This window comes from Mesocricetus auratus, unplaced genomic scaffold (assembly GCF_017639785.1).
Source record: "Mesocricetus auratus isolate SY011 unplaced genomic scaffold, BCM_Maur_2.0 Super-Scaffold_100081, whole genome shotgun sequence".
In the NCBI taxonomy this organism is placed as follows: Eukaryota; Metazoa; Chordata; class Mammalia; order Rodentia; family Cricetidae; genus Mesocricetus; species Mesocricetus auratus.
In genome coordinates, this window is record NW_024429237.1 from 1,461,664 (window position 1) to 1,479,059 (window position 17,396).

General features: G+C 50.1%; 2 protein-coding genes across 4 annotated transcripts in view; one reads left to right on the plus strand and one right to left on the minus strand.

Moving 5' to 3' along the window:
- The window catches only part of Nacc1 (nucleus accumbens associated 1), an 18,008-nt gene continuing 612 nt past the window's right edge, over positions 1 to 17,396 (minus strand). Inside the window, exons 2-6 of the mRNA XM_005087305.4 lie at positions 5,957 to 6,868; positions 5,698 to 5,871; positions 4,594 to 4,699; positions 4,406 to 4,503; positions 1 to 2,857 (exon numbers count right to left, since the gene is read on the minus strand). Coding sequence (XP_005087362.1) covers positions 2,595 to 2,857; positions 4,406 to 4,503; positions 4,594 to 4,699; positions 5,698 to 5,871; positions 5,957 to 6,860 — 1,545 coding nt within the window. The 5' untranslated portion in view covers positions 6,861 to 6,868 and the 3' untranslated portion in view covers positions 1 to 2,594. The remainder of the gene's footprint in view (positions 2,858 to 4,405; positions 4,504 to 4,593; positions 4,700 to 5,697; positions 5,872 to 5,956; positions 6,869 to 17,396) is intronic.
- The window catches only part of Trmt1 (tRNA methyltransferase 1), an 11,703-nt gene continuing 10,965 nt past the window's right edge, over positions 16,659 to 17,396 (plus strand). Inside the window, exon 1 of one of the 3 annotated variants that reach the window (XR_005873487.1) lies at positions 16,659 to 16,956. The gene's annotated coding sequence lies outside the window, so the exon portion shown is untranslated. The remainder of the gene's footprint in view (positions 16,957 to 17,396) is intronic. The other 2 variants (XM_013126164.3, XM_013126166.3) reach the window with 2 other exon arrangements.

The following is a 17,396-nucleotide window of genomic DNA, read 5'->3' on the forward strand; positions in this document are numbered from 1 at the left end:
TGTTACAAAGGCGTCTTGTTTATTCTTATCAGCATCACTGACTCTCAGGGTTCACATTTCCCAACACCGCTCCTCTCCTCTCCGTACAGTAGTTAATGTGCAATCTCACTTGTGGGCCTGGGAGGGGTGGGGGCTTGGCTCTGGGTGGGGAGGGCATTGGCACTTCACATGGGCCAGTGGGTGATGGCCTGTCCCCATGAGAGGTGTGGATGGGTGGGAGGGTGCACTGGGTTTGCCCCTAGTTGTCTTTCCTGCTAGGTGGGTTACTTTTTCACTCTCCTGGATGCTTGGGGTGGGGAGCATGCAGCTCTCAGGAGGGCAGGGCAAGCAGCTGATCCCCAGAGGAGGGGCGCAGGGGTGGCTCCTGAGGTAAGGCACAACCCTGTCTTTGGCTCTCCTAGTGAATAGTTTTCTCCCCTGCACCCCTGGCTTTATACCTCCCCCACCCCAAGCCCCGGGAGTCAGGGCCACCTCCTGAGGTGCTTGGAACCCATGGGCTCTGCTGCCCACTCCACCACAAGACCTTTCAGTCCCATGGAGCTGCCCCCTGACTAAGCCTGGGCAGGGAGCACAGCCTGTCCTCACCATGGCCAGGCTCAGCTGCCTGCCAAGTTACCAGGGCATTGTGCTTTGGGATCTTTGCTGGGGGAGATGGGACAACAGGCCAGGGCAGGGTGGAGGGAGGGGGTATGACTAAGGTGCTTGTGCTTTAGCTAGGGGTGTCAACTCCCCTCCACTTGGCCACCCAGGTATTGGGGTCAAGTCAGACCCAACACCCCACCCTCACCATCAGATGTTAAGAGGGACCCTGGCAGATTAGAGGGTGCTGCTGGCCTGGGGGCAAGTCTCCAGATCTGACTCAAAAGGCTCCGTCCCACCTTCTCCAATCCTGCAACCCCCTGCCTCTGAAGAGACAGCTAGAATGCAGAGTTGGGGAGAGGGAGGGAGGTCAGGGCTAGAACAGAACCAGTGAGATGGTGAAATGACACTAATGCAGGGGAGTAACAGAAACCCTGTGCTCACATATTAAACTCAGAAACCCAAGAGCTTGCTCCTGGAGAGTTAGAGTGAAAGGAACGGCCAGAGAAAGCTCCACACCACCAACAATGGATGTGGACCCTGCCCTGCCTCATCCCCCAGGAGTGGGCTCAGCCAACTGGGACCTGTGAACACCCTTAAACTGTAGTCCTGGGGAAGAGGAAGCTGGTTGGATCCACAGGAGCCCTGGGGCACTGGGACTGGGCCCCTGTGGAAACATGCACCCACATTCCATACACACACACACACACACACACACACACACACACACACACACACACACACACACATTCTATTTTCCCTGCATCCTGCCTTCCACAGCCCAGGGACCCAGGGGACCTCAGACACATTCCCATTGATTTGAAAAATAAAAGGAAATCTTATACTTCAATATTTCATTCGCTAAAAAAATGTTTCAAAAAGTTATGTACAGGGGGTGGGGGCTGGGAGCCCTGCCCAGGGTCGGATGGGAGAAGGGCAGCAGCCTCCCAGCCTGCTCCCTGGTTCCGACCCTGGTCTTGCTGCCTCTTGATCTTCATGTTTTTAAAAGCAAACACTCTACACAGGCACGCACGCACACACGCACGCACACCCACAAATTCTGCCAGACTGGAAACCTGTCCTGAGACTCTCGCCTGCCCACAGGAGGAGCACTGCTCTCTTAGAACCAACCTCTTGGGCTGAGGGGCCCACAGAGGCAGAGCAGGGTGGGATTTAGAGGGGTATGATGGAGGCTGCCACAGAGGGTCAGTTCTAGAATTTCTCTAAGCCATTTGGGCTTGTTTCCTTAGCTATAAAGTAGACAGTCCCTCTTGGCCTCACCTACCCCAGCCCCAAGGTGCAGGGACAGACGAGAGGGACAGGAAGGCGCTTTTGGAGACATGGAAGCACTGGGGGGTGGTGGGAGGGGTTCTGAGAACCCCTGGGCCCATGGAGTCCCAAGCAGCCACAGTGAGGGGCAGGCTCTTCTTGAGCTCTGCCCGTCCCCTAGCCGGGCCTGGTGCTGGGAAATGCCTAAGAGGAAGGGGAACAGGGCTCCCCATGAGTGTTGAGGAAGGTCACAGATCCCACCTGATGCCTGTCCTCTTCTGACCCAGCCCAGCTTGCTTTGGGGAAAAGGTGTGGGATGACAGGGAGGCAGAGAGGCTGGGAGCATGCAGCACCCCCTGCAGGTTCCAGGGAGGGACAGACAGTAGCTCGTGACTAAGGTGGTGGGGGTATGTGACAGGAGGGGGAGTGTGACATCCATGGGAGGGTCCTAAGCGGTTACTGGAGGACCTCCTCTAAGGGGCTGTCTGTCTGGAAGCTGTCTTCTATGCCCAACATGTTCAGCTCTTTCTCACTGTCATTGAGAAAGCTGCTGTAGGTGCTGTCCTCTGTTAGATGCAGTGGCTTGGCTTTGGTCAGCCAGCTCTTGCATTCTGATAGAGGGCATGGAGTGCTCCCTCACATGTCCTAAGGAGGGACAGACAGTAGATCGTGACCAGGTGGTAGGTGGGGGGGGTGTGTGATAGGAAGGGGAGTGTGACATCTGGTAAGGGGAGGTGTCACACATGTTACTGGAGAACCTCAGCCGAAGGGCCGGCCTCGCCATCGTGGCTGGCTGTCTCGAAGCTGTGTTCCATGCTCATCATGTCCGGCTCTATCTTGCCAGTGTCGCTGATGAAGCTGCTGTAGCTATCACCCTCTACCAGGTGCAGTGGCTTGGTCTTGGGCAGCCAGCTCTTACGTACCACTCGGCGGGCATTGGTGCACATGTCAGCTGCAATGGCATTCATCTCGCTCTCCTTGAAGTTGGGGGCGAAGTTCTGGCAGTAGTCTGTGGGGGTAGAGTAGGTAGCTCGGGCCTAGACTCCTCCTATTAAATCTCCCAGCTTCTATGAATGTCCAGTGGATATCATAAACTATATACCAAAACTCTGCGGCCCACCTGGGTTCCCACCCACTTAGGGACATACAGTGCTATAGAATTCAGAGCCTGCTTTAATCCCAGCACTCGGGAGGCAGAGGCAGGTGGATCTCTGTGAGTTCGGAGGCCAGGCTGGACCGACAGCTTCCAAAAAATACAGAGAAACCCTGTCTCATAAAAACAAACAAACAAACAAACAAAAAAAGAATTCAGAGCCTGGGAGGCTGCCAATGCAAACCTGGGCCTCCTCTGACAAGTGGCTGCCACTGCCACAGACTTGCCCTTTGACAGGTCTGGCCACCTCAGTCTTCTCTCACTACCCTGGATTTGAGATTCTCTTCCATGATAAAGGCATTCAGGTCCCTTCCACATTATATGCCAAATGTGAAGAAACCCTAATTGTAGCCTCTCTCCCAACAAGCCACAAGAAAACCTCAGAACCATTCCTACCACCTTCCAATGTAGCTGTGGCTGACCTTGAACTCTTGCTGCTTCTGTCCCAGCCTCTTGAGTGCTGGTCAGCAACCATTTGTTTGTTTTTAGAGGGTTTCTCTGTGCAGCCCTGGCTGTCCTGAACTCACTCTAGACCAGGGTGGTCTCAAACTCACTGAGATCCGCCTGCCTCTGCCTCCTGAGTACTAGTATTAAAAACATGTGCTATCACTGCCTGGCCAAAACCCTTTTCAAGTCTTAAAATTTATTATTTGGATTTATGGCAGTCAGAGAACAACTTATAGAAGGCTGCAGGGCATCAAACTCAGGTTGTTCAGCTGCTGAACCACCTGCCCCAGACACCCCACCCCCCTTTCCAGGCAGGGTCTCTCTACATAGCCCCGGCTGTCCTCAAACTCACAAGAGATTCACCTTCCTCTGTCTCCTGTGTGTATGTCACCATGCCTGGACACAGAACCCTCTTAAACTGTTAGGTGGGCTGGCCAGTGAGCGCTAGGGATCATCCTGTCTTGTTTCCCCAGGGTTAGACATCCAGGTTTGCTGTGAATGCTAGGGATCTGAACCCAGGTCCTCCTGCTTAGGAGGCAAGCACTTTATCCACTGAGCCATCTCAAAACTCAACTCCTAGCCCTATATGCTGGCACAGGCTTTAAATCCCAACACTTGAGAGCTCAAGTCCGACTGACCTACATAGTTAGTTCTGAGACCCTGTCTCAAAAAAACCCAAAGCCAACCTACCAACCAAACCCAATTCCACCCAGCTGTCATGTCAACACTGAAGGAAAACAACTAAAGCAGTGGTGGCCTTTAATCCCAGCACTTGGGAGGCAGAGGCAAGTGTACCTGAGTTGGAGGTCAATCTGATCTACAGAGCAAGTTCCATGATAGTCAGGGCTACACAGAGAAACCCTGTCTCAAACAAACCACACACACACTTTCACACACTCACACTCACTCTCACACACTGGAAAGTTATCTGCTAACCCAGGCCCCAGCAACACTCACACTTGACAGCATGGAGGACGCGACTGTCCAGCGGCTTGCGTCTGGGGTCATTGGTGGAAGAACGGATGCCAGTGCCACAGCTATTGGCCAGTGTGTTCCTGGAGGCGGGGAGAGGTATGGAGGACATCAGAGTTCCTGGTAGAGGTGTGAAGGGACAACCTGTTCCCCAACCCTGGGGTATACCTCACCGGTCAAAGAAGGAAGCCAGGAGCCGCCGCAGCAAGACCTTGTGCCTCGTGCCTGCGCTGACGTGGCAGTTCATGAGCTGTGCCCTTGTGATGTACACATTGGTGCCTGGTAAGAAAAGTCACATGATCTGGACCCAACTCTCAACTCACCTAGTCTGGACACCCAAGTGTGCCATGGTAGTCTGAATACACATCTAGGTAGGTACAAACAAGATGGCAGAGGCCCTGAAAGACTAGTGCCCCTAGGCCCCTATGGCAGTGAGCTCCAACCTTCTGGCCCAGCCACATTACCCCCCACCCCCACACCACTAGCTCCTATGGTCCAAAAACCTACAGACTGATCTTTGATGAGAAGCAGTTTATCTCTCCTCCCTCTCCGTGTTCCTTTCTTTTTGGCTGAGACAGTGTTTGCTATGTAGTGCATACTTGTTCAACTCTGAATCTAGGATCCCAGATGTGCTCCATCTCTCCTAAAGACAGCTTGGTACCACTCTCCTCATCTACCTCCCTTTGGGATCTAGCCCAGCAGTGCTGGTGCACACCTTTCATTCTGACATCCAGGAGGCAGAGACGAACCTTTGAGTTCAAGGTTAGCCTGGTCTATAGAGCGACAACCAAGGCTACCCAGAGAAACCCTGTCTCAATACACCAAACCAAACCTAAAAAACCAAAACAACCCCAAAACTTGGGATTTCTCTAGCATGCTGGTACTACACTGAGTCAGATCCCAGTCTTAAGCCCAACTAATCTTTTTTTTTGTCTTCTTAAGACAAGGTCTCATGTACCCCAGTCTAGCCTCACACTTGCTATATAGTCAGGACTGACTATAGTTTTTGACCCGTCTGCATCCACCTCTAGTGTGCTGGAATTACAGATGTGTATCACCATATGCCTAGTTCATTCAAGACTTGGTATGGAATCTAGGGCTTTATGCTAGGTAAGGAGTTCCCAGCCCAAACTCATCTAATTCAAATCCTCTCGTCAGGTCAGCTGCTTCCAACAGCTGTCCTGACACATAGGTAGGGCACTAGCTAGTAATAACTGTGACATGAGACCAGAGGTTGCAGAACACAGGAACTGGGGACTAAAGTACAGCCAGCACACCTGTCACGAGCTCCAGCTTCTCAGACGGGTCACCTTCATCATAGAGCTTTGGGTGGCAGCGGTTGCCAATCTGATTGATAAGTTCAGCTGGGAGAGATGCCAGGTCTTGTCGTACTCGGATGCGACTTCGAGACTCGAGGACCACCTGCTCAGGGAGGGCCTCTACCTTCTCAGCTGTGGGAATAGGGGCAAATATATTCATGTTACTTACACGCATGCATTCACGCACGTACACTCATGAGGGAGGGGTGGCACTCACCTGTTTGGCCAACGTTCAACATACTGTACATGGTGTACATATTGCAGATCTGACGGTACTGTTCATCTGTACCTTCCTCACCCGCATCTTCTTCTTCATCCTCCTCATTGTGGTAGGAGCCAGGGCTGTCACTGGTGTAAGCACTGGAGGTACCTGGGCTGGTCCGCTCTGACATGCTGGGTCCACTCACACATCCCCCCACTGCAACCACAGCCACTGCAGCTGTAGCTGTGGCCACTGAGACTGGCTGGGGCATCCGATTAGTGGCCAGGTCTGGTGTGGAGAATTTGGCCATCTTGCGGCTGCCATTGTTGCTGCCACTGCCTCCAGCCTCCTTCTGGCTGCTATCCCACAGCCTCTTGGCCATGGGTGTGCATTGCACGGAGTCCAACTCCTGTTCCGTCTTGACCCGTGACACAAGGGGCAGTGGCGTGCTACAGGCTGGCCAGCCTAGTGTCTGTGCTACAGGACTCTGAGGCTCTGAGGATGGGGCCTCCTCGGGGTGCAGGCCCTGGGAGTCGCAACTTGGAGAGCTAACTTTGAGGAAGAACTCGGTGCCCTTCTCCATGATCTCCTGGATCTGCAGGAAGCCGGCTGTGTAGATGAGCAGGAACTGGTCCCCCATGTTCATGCTCAGCCGGCCTGTATAGCAAAACGTGAGGATCTGCTGGAATGACTGTGGCTGCACAGCGGCGGGCAGTTCTACCACAGCACTGCGGCTGCTGTTGAATAGGTCCCGGAAGTAGGAGCTGCTGGCGGCAAGCACAGCACGGTGGGCCTTGAAGGCATGGCCCTTAACCACCACTGACACGTCACAGTACAGTCCCTGCAGCCGCTGCTCATTGAGGCACTCAAGGATGCTGTTGCCAAAGTTTGGAATCTCCATCTGCAGGGTCTGCGCCATGGCAGCAGCTGCATGAGGACAGGAGATAAGATACTGGACAGGTCAGGTGGCAGAAACCAACATAGGCCCTGCCCTGCCTCAGCAACCTCACCTGCAGGAGCCACAATATCCACATGGTGAAATCTGTGCTATATCTAAGAATGGCAGTACCACCTCTACTTCCTGTCCCTACACAGCCCTGCCTTTATGACATAACCATCCTGTGGACATCTGAAGAGCACTGGTTCAGGGACACTACAGATACTGGAATCCACAGCCACTCAAGGCCCTTTGCTTTCTTGTGGTGCTAGGGATGGAAGCCAGGGTCTTCAGTGTGCGAGGCAAGAGCTCCATGACTAAGCTTCTGGACTTCATGCTACTCAGGCTAGCCTCAAAGTCTTGGTCCTTCTGCCTCCACCTCTAAAGTGCTGGGGTTACTGATGTGGTGCCATGTATTTTAAATGACCTCTAGATCTTTTTAAAAGTTCTGCACAGTGCTGAGGATGGAGCCCAAGGTTTTACATAAGCTAGGTACATGCTCTACCACTGAGTTTCACCATCAGAGGAACTCTTTGTGGATCTATGGTTGGTTGAATATGAGGATGCGGAACCTGCAGACTCTTGAGAGCAGATGGCCAAGATCAGTCCTTTGCACGAGAAGACACAGGCATACTACACCAACATTCTTATAATGTATATAAGAATAGCTACTGGAGTGTCAATACAACTGTCTGCAGCCCAGAATATGACCCTTGGCACTCACTGATCAAGCTGTTAGTCACTATGGAAGTGCACATTCAAACATAATGCAAAACAGGTATTACCTCATACTGTAGGCCTGAAAGCAGGAAAGGGCTGGGGTGTTTGAACAAGGCTCTAAGTTCAGCCACCCCAACCCCCACTGTCAAATACAGTAGGTAGTAGTACCAAAAGTAAGAACTATAAACTCTTACATACTCTGGCAAGAAAACAATATGGGAAAAGTATTTGGGGAAAGTCTCAAGGTTCTTCATATGATAGGAAAAAGCCAGGTAGTTTATTAGGACCACATGACATATCATTCCATTTATATGAAATGTCCAAAACAGGCAAATCCATTAAAACGTAAAACAGGTAGGTAGTTTCAAGCTGAGAAAGAAGAAATGGATTTGCTTAGGGCAGAGGGATGTGTGCTTACTCTTGGTGTAATGAACTGTCACTTAAAGTTAACAATCACCAGGGTTGGATGGCTCAGCAATTTTGAAAGCATTGGCTGCTCTTCCACAGGTCCCTGGTTTAATTCCCAACACCCACATGGCAGCTCACAACTGTCTCTAACTACAAGATCTGACACTCTCACACAGACACAGATGCAGGCAAAAAACAAACAAACAAACAAAAAACCCAATGCACAAAAAAATAAATAAATAACTTTTAAAAAAGTTAACGACTGATCACTGATAGAATGTTTCCTAACTCTGAAGATATGAAAGACTACTATAAAGTCAGGTGTGGTAGTCCTAGCAACTCTGGAGGGCAGAGAAGAGGATTCATTGAACTTAAAGATAGAGGTTAGTTTGGGCAATATAGATCCCCATCTCAAAAGTAAGTGACTGTTACAGTTTAAAGGGGTAGAGTGCATGGTCTATCTCAAATAACTGTTGAACAAAAACAAAAGCAAAAACCCAAACAGCTGGGATATAGCACTGGCTTACACGAGGCCAGGACTCTGCCCTGCCAAGTCCCCACTCCCATACAAACAGAAAAGGAGACTGCAACTGGTTTCCTCTGCACAGAGCTGGGAAGCTGTGCAAAGTACATTTTTCTGATCTTAAATTTTGGACCTCATGGGCCTACTGATCATTTGTTTAAAAATAACAACAAAACATTTCTTACTGCTTTTTGTTTGTGGACCAGTTTCTGCTAAATGTAGCCTAGGCTAGCTTTGAGCTTGCATTGATTAGCTTCAGTCTCCTCAGTGCTGGGCAGCCTCTACATCCAGCTCCAATGTGCCCCCTCCCCCAACAAGGTCTCATTATACAGTCCCAGGCTCGTTTTGAACTCACACACAGAGATCCACCTGTCTCTACTTTCCAAGTGCTGAGGTTAAGTTACTTGGCTTACTTAAATGGTTTTTAAGAAAATGACTCAATTAACACCCACATAGTTCCAACACTCAGAGGATAGGCTAAGGAAAAGTTTCACTGTCACTCTGACTGGCCTGGAGCTCACTGTGTAGATCAGACTGGACTTAAACTCACAAGAGATCCATCTGCCTCTTATTCCCAAATGCTGGGATTAAGGGCATGCACCATGACTCTGGGCTTTTTTTAAAATCACATTTATTCATTTTGTGTTTTGCCTGCAAGTATATGTGTGCTTAGTGCCCTTGGAGATCAGAGAGGGAAATGGAGTTATGGATGGTTGTGAACCACCAAGGGGATATGGGAGTCCAACCCCAGTACTCTGCAATAGCAACAAGTAACTTAATTGCTGAGCCACCCTACACACACACACACACACACACACACACACACACACACACACACACACACAGAGGCACACACACCCCTTAACGTATGGCAAATGCTTTTATCTGCTGAGCTATCTCAACAGTGAGACAAATCTGAAGATCTAGCAAACTGGGCCTTGTCTGTGCTTCATGAAGGCCCCACTGGGGCAGGAAGTGTATCCCTTGGCCATAGGACTGGACCAGGCATGGTAGTATTTGCATGTAGCTCCAGATATTTAGGAGGCTGAGGTGAAAGGATAGCATGAATACAGGAGTTCAAGATCAGCTTGGGGCACATAAACCAACCAGATCTCAACTGTTTCTAACCCTGGTTCCTGGGATTCAGATGCCCTTTTGTGGTTTCCCTGGGCATGGCGTGCCCATGGTACACACATGTAGGGAAGACACCCATAAACATAAAATATACCTCCTAACAGTATTGTTTAAAAAGATTCAATCATCATTCCTATTGCTTCAAATCTAATTCCATGTCTAAAACAAGAGTGGGGGCTCTTGGCCTCCTCTGACAGCCGACCTCAGGACAGCCAGAAGTTAGAATCAAACTTGGGAACTGAGGTCACTGAGCTTCAGACTGTCATGCTGCTGTTGACTCACGGTCTGTGGGAAGGGGGCTGGAAGGGTGTTTCCTGAGAAGAGACCACTCACTGGCTTGGAGAAGACAACCTTGAACAACAGACTTGGGTCCCACCAAGGTCACAGAGGAATGGCAATGCATTGTATTCCTGCACCACAAAAACTCGCAAATAAGCAAACAAACCAGCTTGGTATGATGATGCATACCACAAGTCCCAGCACTGGGTAGATGAGGCTGGCAACAGTGCTGGCCTGGGTCTTAGAGAGACAGTTTCAAAACAATAAATCAAAACACCAAAAAAAAAAAAAAAAAAAAAAAAAAAAAGAAAGAAAAAGAAAAGAAAAAAAAACAAAGAAAAAAAAAAAGACTAATTTGTATGCCAAAATATATTTCTAAGCAATAGTTGCAATAGTAAAGCAGGACTTTGGAAGGCACAGTGGCATACACCTATTCTTTTGGCAAGTGGAGTCAAAATGTAAGTTTGAAGCTGGGATTGGAGAGATGGCTCAGCAGTTAAGAGCACTGTGGTTACTCCTCCATAAGGACTCTAGTTTGATTCCCAGCACCCACATAGCAGCTAACTGTCTGCAGTTCTAGTTCTAGGGGTCTGATGCCCTCTTCTCGATTCTGTGGGCACTGCATGCACATGCTGTAGCCATATATGCAGGTCAAAGAGGCCTGCTTCCAAAAAAATGGGAGGATGGGGACCGGCCTTTGGGAAGTAATTAGTTCATGATGGTTCTCCACCTTCCTGAGATACCCAAGGATATCTGTTCATCCCTCCCACAGTCACCCTCTATGGCCCTCAGTGAACCTTGGAGACTAAGCCTGCAGTACCTTCATCCTGAACTTCCAGCCTCCAGAGTTTGAGCAATAAATTTCTGCTGGGGCAGTTCAATGGCAAAGTCTCTGGTTCCAGCCTCAGCAGCACCAGGGATACATATATTCCCACTCAGACAGAATGAAGGAAATGTAAATATTCTAACAGTAAAGAGAAATGTAGTCTACTTGAATGGATCCTATAATTGGTCCTTTGCTGTTATGTTTGGGAAAAGTCTCAAGATGCTCAGGCTGGACTCTACCTTGAATAGGTAGATAGCAGAGGATGAAACTGAATTTCCACCCTAGCCTCCCAAGTATGTGTATCACCACAATCAGCTAGCATTTATTTCTGTGGTCTCTTGTTTTTGAGACAGAGCCTCACTCTGTAGTCCAGGCTGGCCTTAAACTCACCAATATCTGCCTGCCTCTGCCTCCCAAGTCCCAAGTGCTGGGGCACCCCCACCACACACACATTGAATTTATTTTCTTTCCCTGAAAAGCTGTCATTAAACTCACGGCAGGAATAGGATGAATAGCAGCTCCCTTTCACAGTGCCTGGTAACAGCTCAGACAAGACCATCTCATTTCCTAGGATAATTCCTGAGATGAAATGAGCCTTCTTAACATCTGATTCAGGAGAACAGGCCAGAGAAGCAAAAACAGCAGCCTGGATCATACAAAGAACAAGGCCAAGTAAATTTGTTCCCGAAACAAATTTGTCCATGAAACAGCCAATATTGAGGCAGTTATAACTGGAAATGCTAGTACCAAGACTAGTCACAAATGGTGCAGGCAGGAGCCCGGGATAGGCCAAGTTTCACCATCCAGAAAAGGAATCTGATGGCTATCTGAAGGCCCTTACCAAGGAGCCTCCAAAGGTCAGCCTGATCTGGTTTTTCTCCTGCCCATGCCCCTCCATCTTCTTTCTCCACCAGCATCTCCAGAAACGAGCATCTCTGTTATCTCTTCCTCCCTGCTCTAAGTGGCCCCTGCACCCTAGCTTCTACCTGCAGCAGCTCCAGATCCTTACAGAGCCCAGCACTGTTCTGCCTGTTTTTGTGGAACCCTGGCCTGGGTACTGTCACCAACTCAACTTTTTTTTGGGGGGGGGGTTTCTAGACAAGGTTTCACTGTATTGTTTTGGAGACTGTCCTGTAACTTGCTCTGTAGACCAGGCTGGCCTCGAACTCACAGAGATCCTCCTGTTTCTGCCTCCTGAGTGCTGGGATTAAAAGCGCGCACCACCACTGCCCGGCCCCAACTCAACTCTTTTTTTTTTTTTTTTTTTTTTTTTTTGGTTTTTATGAGGAGACAGGGTTTCTCTGTATTGTTTTGGAGGCTGTCAGACCAGCCCGGCCTCGAACTCACAGAGATCCGCCTGCCTCTGCCTCCCGAGTGCTGGAATTAAAGGCGTGTGCCATCACCGCCAGGCCCAACTCAACTCTTAAGCCTCTTCTAAGTCACAGTGACTCTGAGTGCCTTCAGACCCAAACACTGAGCAGAGGGATAAAGACCAAGTGCAAGCCCTGAGGTGACAGGTGGGGCTGAGAGGGGTGGTTCCATAGTAAATGGGCCTTGCAGAGATGCACAGGAGACCATGCAGGACACAGCGCCAGCAAAGGCAGACATGTTAAACAAGACAATGTGTCAACTCTTGTTTGTTTTCAGTCTTTGTACAAGTAAGTAGTACAGCCTGGCCCCGGATCCTGGCTAAGAGCATCTGCAGATCAAGTATGATGACTGCTTCTACCCATTTATCAACTAAGAAAACTGAGACTTAGTCCTAGCTACCTGGGAGGCTAAGGCAGGAGGACCACTTAAGCTAGTTCTAGTTTAAGGCTACATAGCAAAACAAACTAAGCAACAAAACAAAGACCTGTCTGGAGAACCACATGTCTTAAAACACAGAAGCCTCAACCCCCATATATGATGGCATAGAAGTACATAGAATGTAAATGCATTCTCTGGTAGACTTTTTTCTTTTTGGTGGTGCTGGGGATAGAACCTAGGACTTTTGCACACCAGACTAGCACTCTTCACTGAGCTACACCTCCAGTGCTTCTAGACCTCAAATCTCTAGATGGCTTCTAGAACCAAATCTAATAAAAATGCCACATAAGAGATGTCAGAAGACTAACTAGATGTCTCACTAGGTAAAGCTTGCCTCCTGAACAGTGACCCTGGGGCCCACATGGTAGGAGAGAACTGACCCCAAAGCTGTCGTCTGACCTCCATGCCCTGCCAAATAATTAGACTAAAATGTAATAAAAAACGTAAGTACATAAATCAAATAGGCTAATTGTATTCCCTACTAATCCCAGCATTTGGGAGTCTGAGGCAGGAGGATCATTAGTTCAAGATTGGTCTAGACTATGTATGTGTAGCTAGACCCTGTCTCAAACCGCTATTGTTTGGGGGATAAAGAGAAGAAACAAAAGTCCGTTCAGGGGGGGTGCAGCTCAGTGGTAGAGTGCTTACCCAGCAGGCACAAGCTCTGAACTCCATCCTTAAAATCACAAAACAAAGTGGAGTGTGTACATGTCCAATGTAGACACAACACTGTTTCCGAACAGTTTTCAATGTATGCTATATATGGAGATGTGGAACCTGCAAACAGAGGTATTTCTGTAATCCACTAGGCTTAAATCTCTGACAATGCTTGCCACTGGTGACGCAGAGTTCTGCTGGCTTGATATCAGTCTATAAAATGGATTAACACATGGGCTGGTGACATAGCTCAGGGGGTAAAGACACCTGCTGCTAAACCTGGCAACCTGAATTTGATCTCCAGAATCCACAAGGTGGAAAGAACCAACTCCCAAACTCCCAAAAGTTACTGTCCCACAAACAATGTTTTAAGAAAAAACAAAAACAAAATGACAGAATAGCTGACATCAACATCACCAGCTATTATTGGTACTGTTCCTTGTGCACCTTCCTGTCTATAAATGCTGTCATTTTATGCCTTTCACTATCTCCTGGAACCTGCACTTCTGCAGAGATTACCCATCGGGCAGGAGTCCCTAAGGGTTCCTCAGTGTTTTCACAGCCCAGCACAACACAGACATCACACAGACAACAGGAATCTCCCATAACCATCTTCCCCAAACTAGACACCAGGTATTATTGGAGCATCAAATCCACTTATACCAGGTTATTCTTTTGTTGTTGACAGGGTCTCACTATGCTGCCCTGGCTGTCCTGGATTCACCTGCCTCTGCCACTTAGTACTGGGAATAAAGGTGTTATCACCATGTCTGACCACCAGCTCAATTCTCGGAGGTGGGGAGCTATCCAACCAAGTGTCTTGGACTAATAATAATAAGTAACCCTGGTCCCCTAGAAGCCAGGAGTGCCTCTTCTCCCACCACGACAATCTAAACAAGTGTGTCCTTATGTAGCAGATAGACAGATCGAGGCCTAAGACCTCTAGTCAGGGTCTCAGGACTGAGGAGGGTGGCCAACAGTTGCATCAGACTCTGTTCCATCATAACGGTCACTCGTCCTCATCCCTTCTACTTAGGGAACACATTAAGGCCTGCGAGTTCTGACCTTTGCACCTCTGCTGAGGCAGCACAAAGGAGAGCAGAGGATGACAAGCACAAACTCTAGCATGTTACTTCCGACCTGTCTGATTCTCTCGCGTCAGTGCACTTCAGAGAAGACACCATTAGCAGACAAGTCACTACTGTAAGTTTCAGAGAAAGGGTTATATGGAAGAAAGAACTGCTTGGGCTTTATCATGCACCAGATGGGGATGAAAGCATGCAGGATAGGCTAGTCATGGGCTTGAATGAGCTCAAACACAGGTGCGCAGTGTAACCAGGGGTAGAAGCCTGAGTTTGGAGGCGAAGAAATTCACAAGGGGACACACTGTCAAGCAGCTGTCCTAAGCTCTGCTCAGGTGTGCAGCTGGGCTAGGCAGGTGCTGTTTCACTGGCTCTGGTCAGAGCTCATTGGGCAGCCTTCTAATGGGTCCTGTACACCCCAAACACAGATTCCCAGAAAGCCTAGTTCATGAACCTGAGGTGGGTGGTGGTGGACAGATTTAAGAGACTCTGAATGGTTAGGAGGTAGTGGTGCACGCCTTTAATCCCAGCACTTGGGAAGCAGAGGTGGATCTGTGAATTTGAGGTCAACCTGGTCTACAGCCAGAACTACACAGAGAAACCCTGTCTTGGGGAAAAAAAAGAGAGAGAGAGAGAGAGGAGGCCAGGCCAGGACTGGACCCTGGATATAAGTCAAGGGATCTGAACTTTGCCTGGGGTGCTAGGGAGACCCAATGAGATCCTCTGACTGGGTTCTTCTTTCTTGTGGGCAGCATGAGGGATCTCTGCCCCACACCAGTGTCATTCCTCACTCTACTCTCACAAAGACAAACGTTCTGGTAGCTCAGCAGGAGCCTGGCAAGCACTCAATAAAAGCTTTGAATGTGGTGTTCTCATCCAGAACACCCATCCCCGCCCTAACTTCTTCTTATTCAGATCATGGCCCTTCTTTAACTATCCAATGGGAACCCCGTGGCCCCACACCACTGACCACCTCCTCGCCTGCCTGGTATACCATCTTCTTTAGCAAGGCAACCTAGTTTCTCTGTTCCTCAGAGACCATTGCCTTGTGTAAGTTTGGTCGCCATCTGAACATTTTTGCTAGAGCCAGCTCCTGCTGAATGTTACTCAGAGCTGCCTCTCCAGTTCCCAGCAAGGGAATGGGCACGGAGCGCTGCCCTCCAGCTGTGTGCTTCAGCCTGCCTGCCTGTCCGGCTTCCCCAGGTTCTCACTGAGAAGCACATGTGACCAGTTCACCTTCGGTTCTAGTTTCAAGGGGAGGTGTCGCCTGACCATTTCTGCCTCCATACTGCAAGCCCAACTAACTCCTACCAGGTAGGTCTGCATTCCAGCTGTGACTAGTTGACACCATCTGTTCTCAATACCCAACCCAGCTGAGGCCTGGGAGCAGCCAGTCTATGCCCCATAGCGTCCCTGGTTCAACCAGGTAGTCTACAGTCCCTCAACAGCCAAAGCACAAAACTGCAGCAGCAACGGTGGCGGGAAGAAAGGCAACTGCAAAGTCCTGAGGTGACACCAGCCCAATTAACAGCGACGGCTGGAGAGAACAATACAAGTCTCAAGTTCTTTACATAGGCTGCTGGTGCAGTCCCCAGCCTAAACAGAACCATGAGATCAGGGCAGATGAAGCTGTCGGTGGAGGTCGGGAAACTCCAAAGAGATGAGGGGAAAGGGAGAAAAGTCATCCTTAAACCCAGGACTGGCTGGCACCAGTCACCCAGAAGTTTGTGGTTCCTGCCTCTGGTGCTGAGGGATGTCCAAAGTCACCAGGGCAGCCTGTGTGTGATGGCTCATGCCTATATAATCTCAGCATCAGCATGCCGAGGCAAGAGGGCCATAGTTCAAGGCTAGCCTAGACTCAGTAAGTTCAAGGTCAGCCTGAGCTAGAGTAACACTGTCACTGCCCTCCCTAACCCAAGAGCAACCAAAACTAAAGCAGCCCCCTCCCCCACACAGCCCAGGAATACTATTAGCCTCGCAATCAGTCCAGAGTTGAACCAGTCTGGGGAGAACAAAGTCCCACTCCCAAACCACTAAGACCACCTCCTATAGACTGTGCCCCTGGCTCCCAGGTTCGGCATGAAAGAGAAAGTATGAGCAGGTCTCTGCTGAAGCCCACACTGTTCCTTGAACTCCAGGGAAACTTGATCCATCTGCAAAGGGGATTGGTGAAGCTGCTCCAGGGAGCCCAGAAAAGGCCAGGTCCAAGAAGAGTCCCTCCAACAGGGAATCAGAACAGCAGGAATTTCTCTGCTGGTGCCCCAGGAGGGCCAACTCGATTTACCAGGCATAGGCCACAGTCTAGTCATATGACCAGGGACAAGCCCCGCCCTGAACCTCAGCTTCTTTCCCTGAAAAGAGAAAGCCTAAGACCCAGGGTGGTGAGCTTCCTTGCCGAATAGCTAACATACTACCTGACCTAGAAGGAGCATCAAGGAGGCAGCTAGGTTCTGGGATCAGGAGCTCCTGAGGCAAAAGTCAGTCTCAAAGAGACAACAGAGCTTCAGGGGACACAGAATTAAGGCCCAAGCAGCAGGTTGGGCCTAGAAAGCTAGGAAGCATAGACAGGCTGCGAGGTCTCGTCTGTTAAGACTTGAGCCCTCAGGTCCCGGCGCCAGAAGGCTGAGGAGGAACACTCAGGTAAAGTCGCTGGGCTGTCTCCATGCAGGGTGGGCGGGGTGGGGGTGGGGTGAACAGGGGCCATCCATTCGGAAAACACGATGTTTGAGCTAGGGACCCAGTGCAGCCCCCGCAAACTCCCCCCCACCCGCTGGCCGGTCCCCGCGGGCTGTTGGCCGAGGCTTCAGAGAAGAGGCGTGGGGAAGAGGGAAGCCCCAGGTTCTGACCCTGAGCTAACACTTGGGGAACGGGGGGGGGCTCCCTTAGGTCACACTAGTTCTCCCTCACACATGCACACCAGCCTAGCCCACAGGCCCTGCGCCTCCTGCGAATTCCCAACACTCCGCCGTGGTCCCCAGCCTTACCTGACGCCCCCCGGATGCCGCTCACCCCCACATCTCTGAGTCCTGACCTCGCGTGACCCCCTGCAAACATCCCTGGGATCTCCAGGCCGCCCCCGC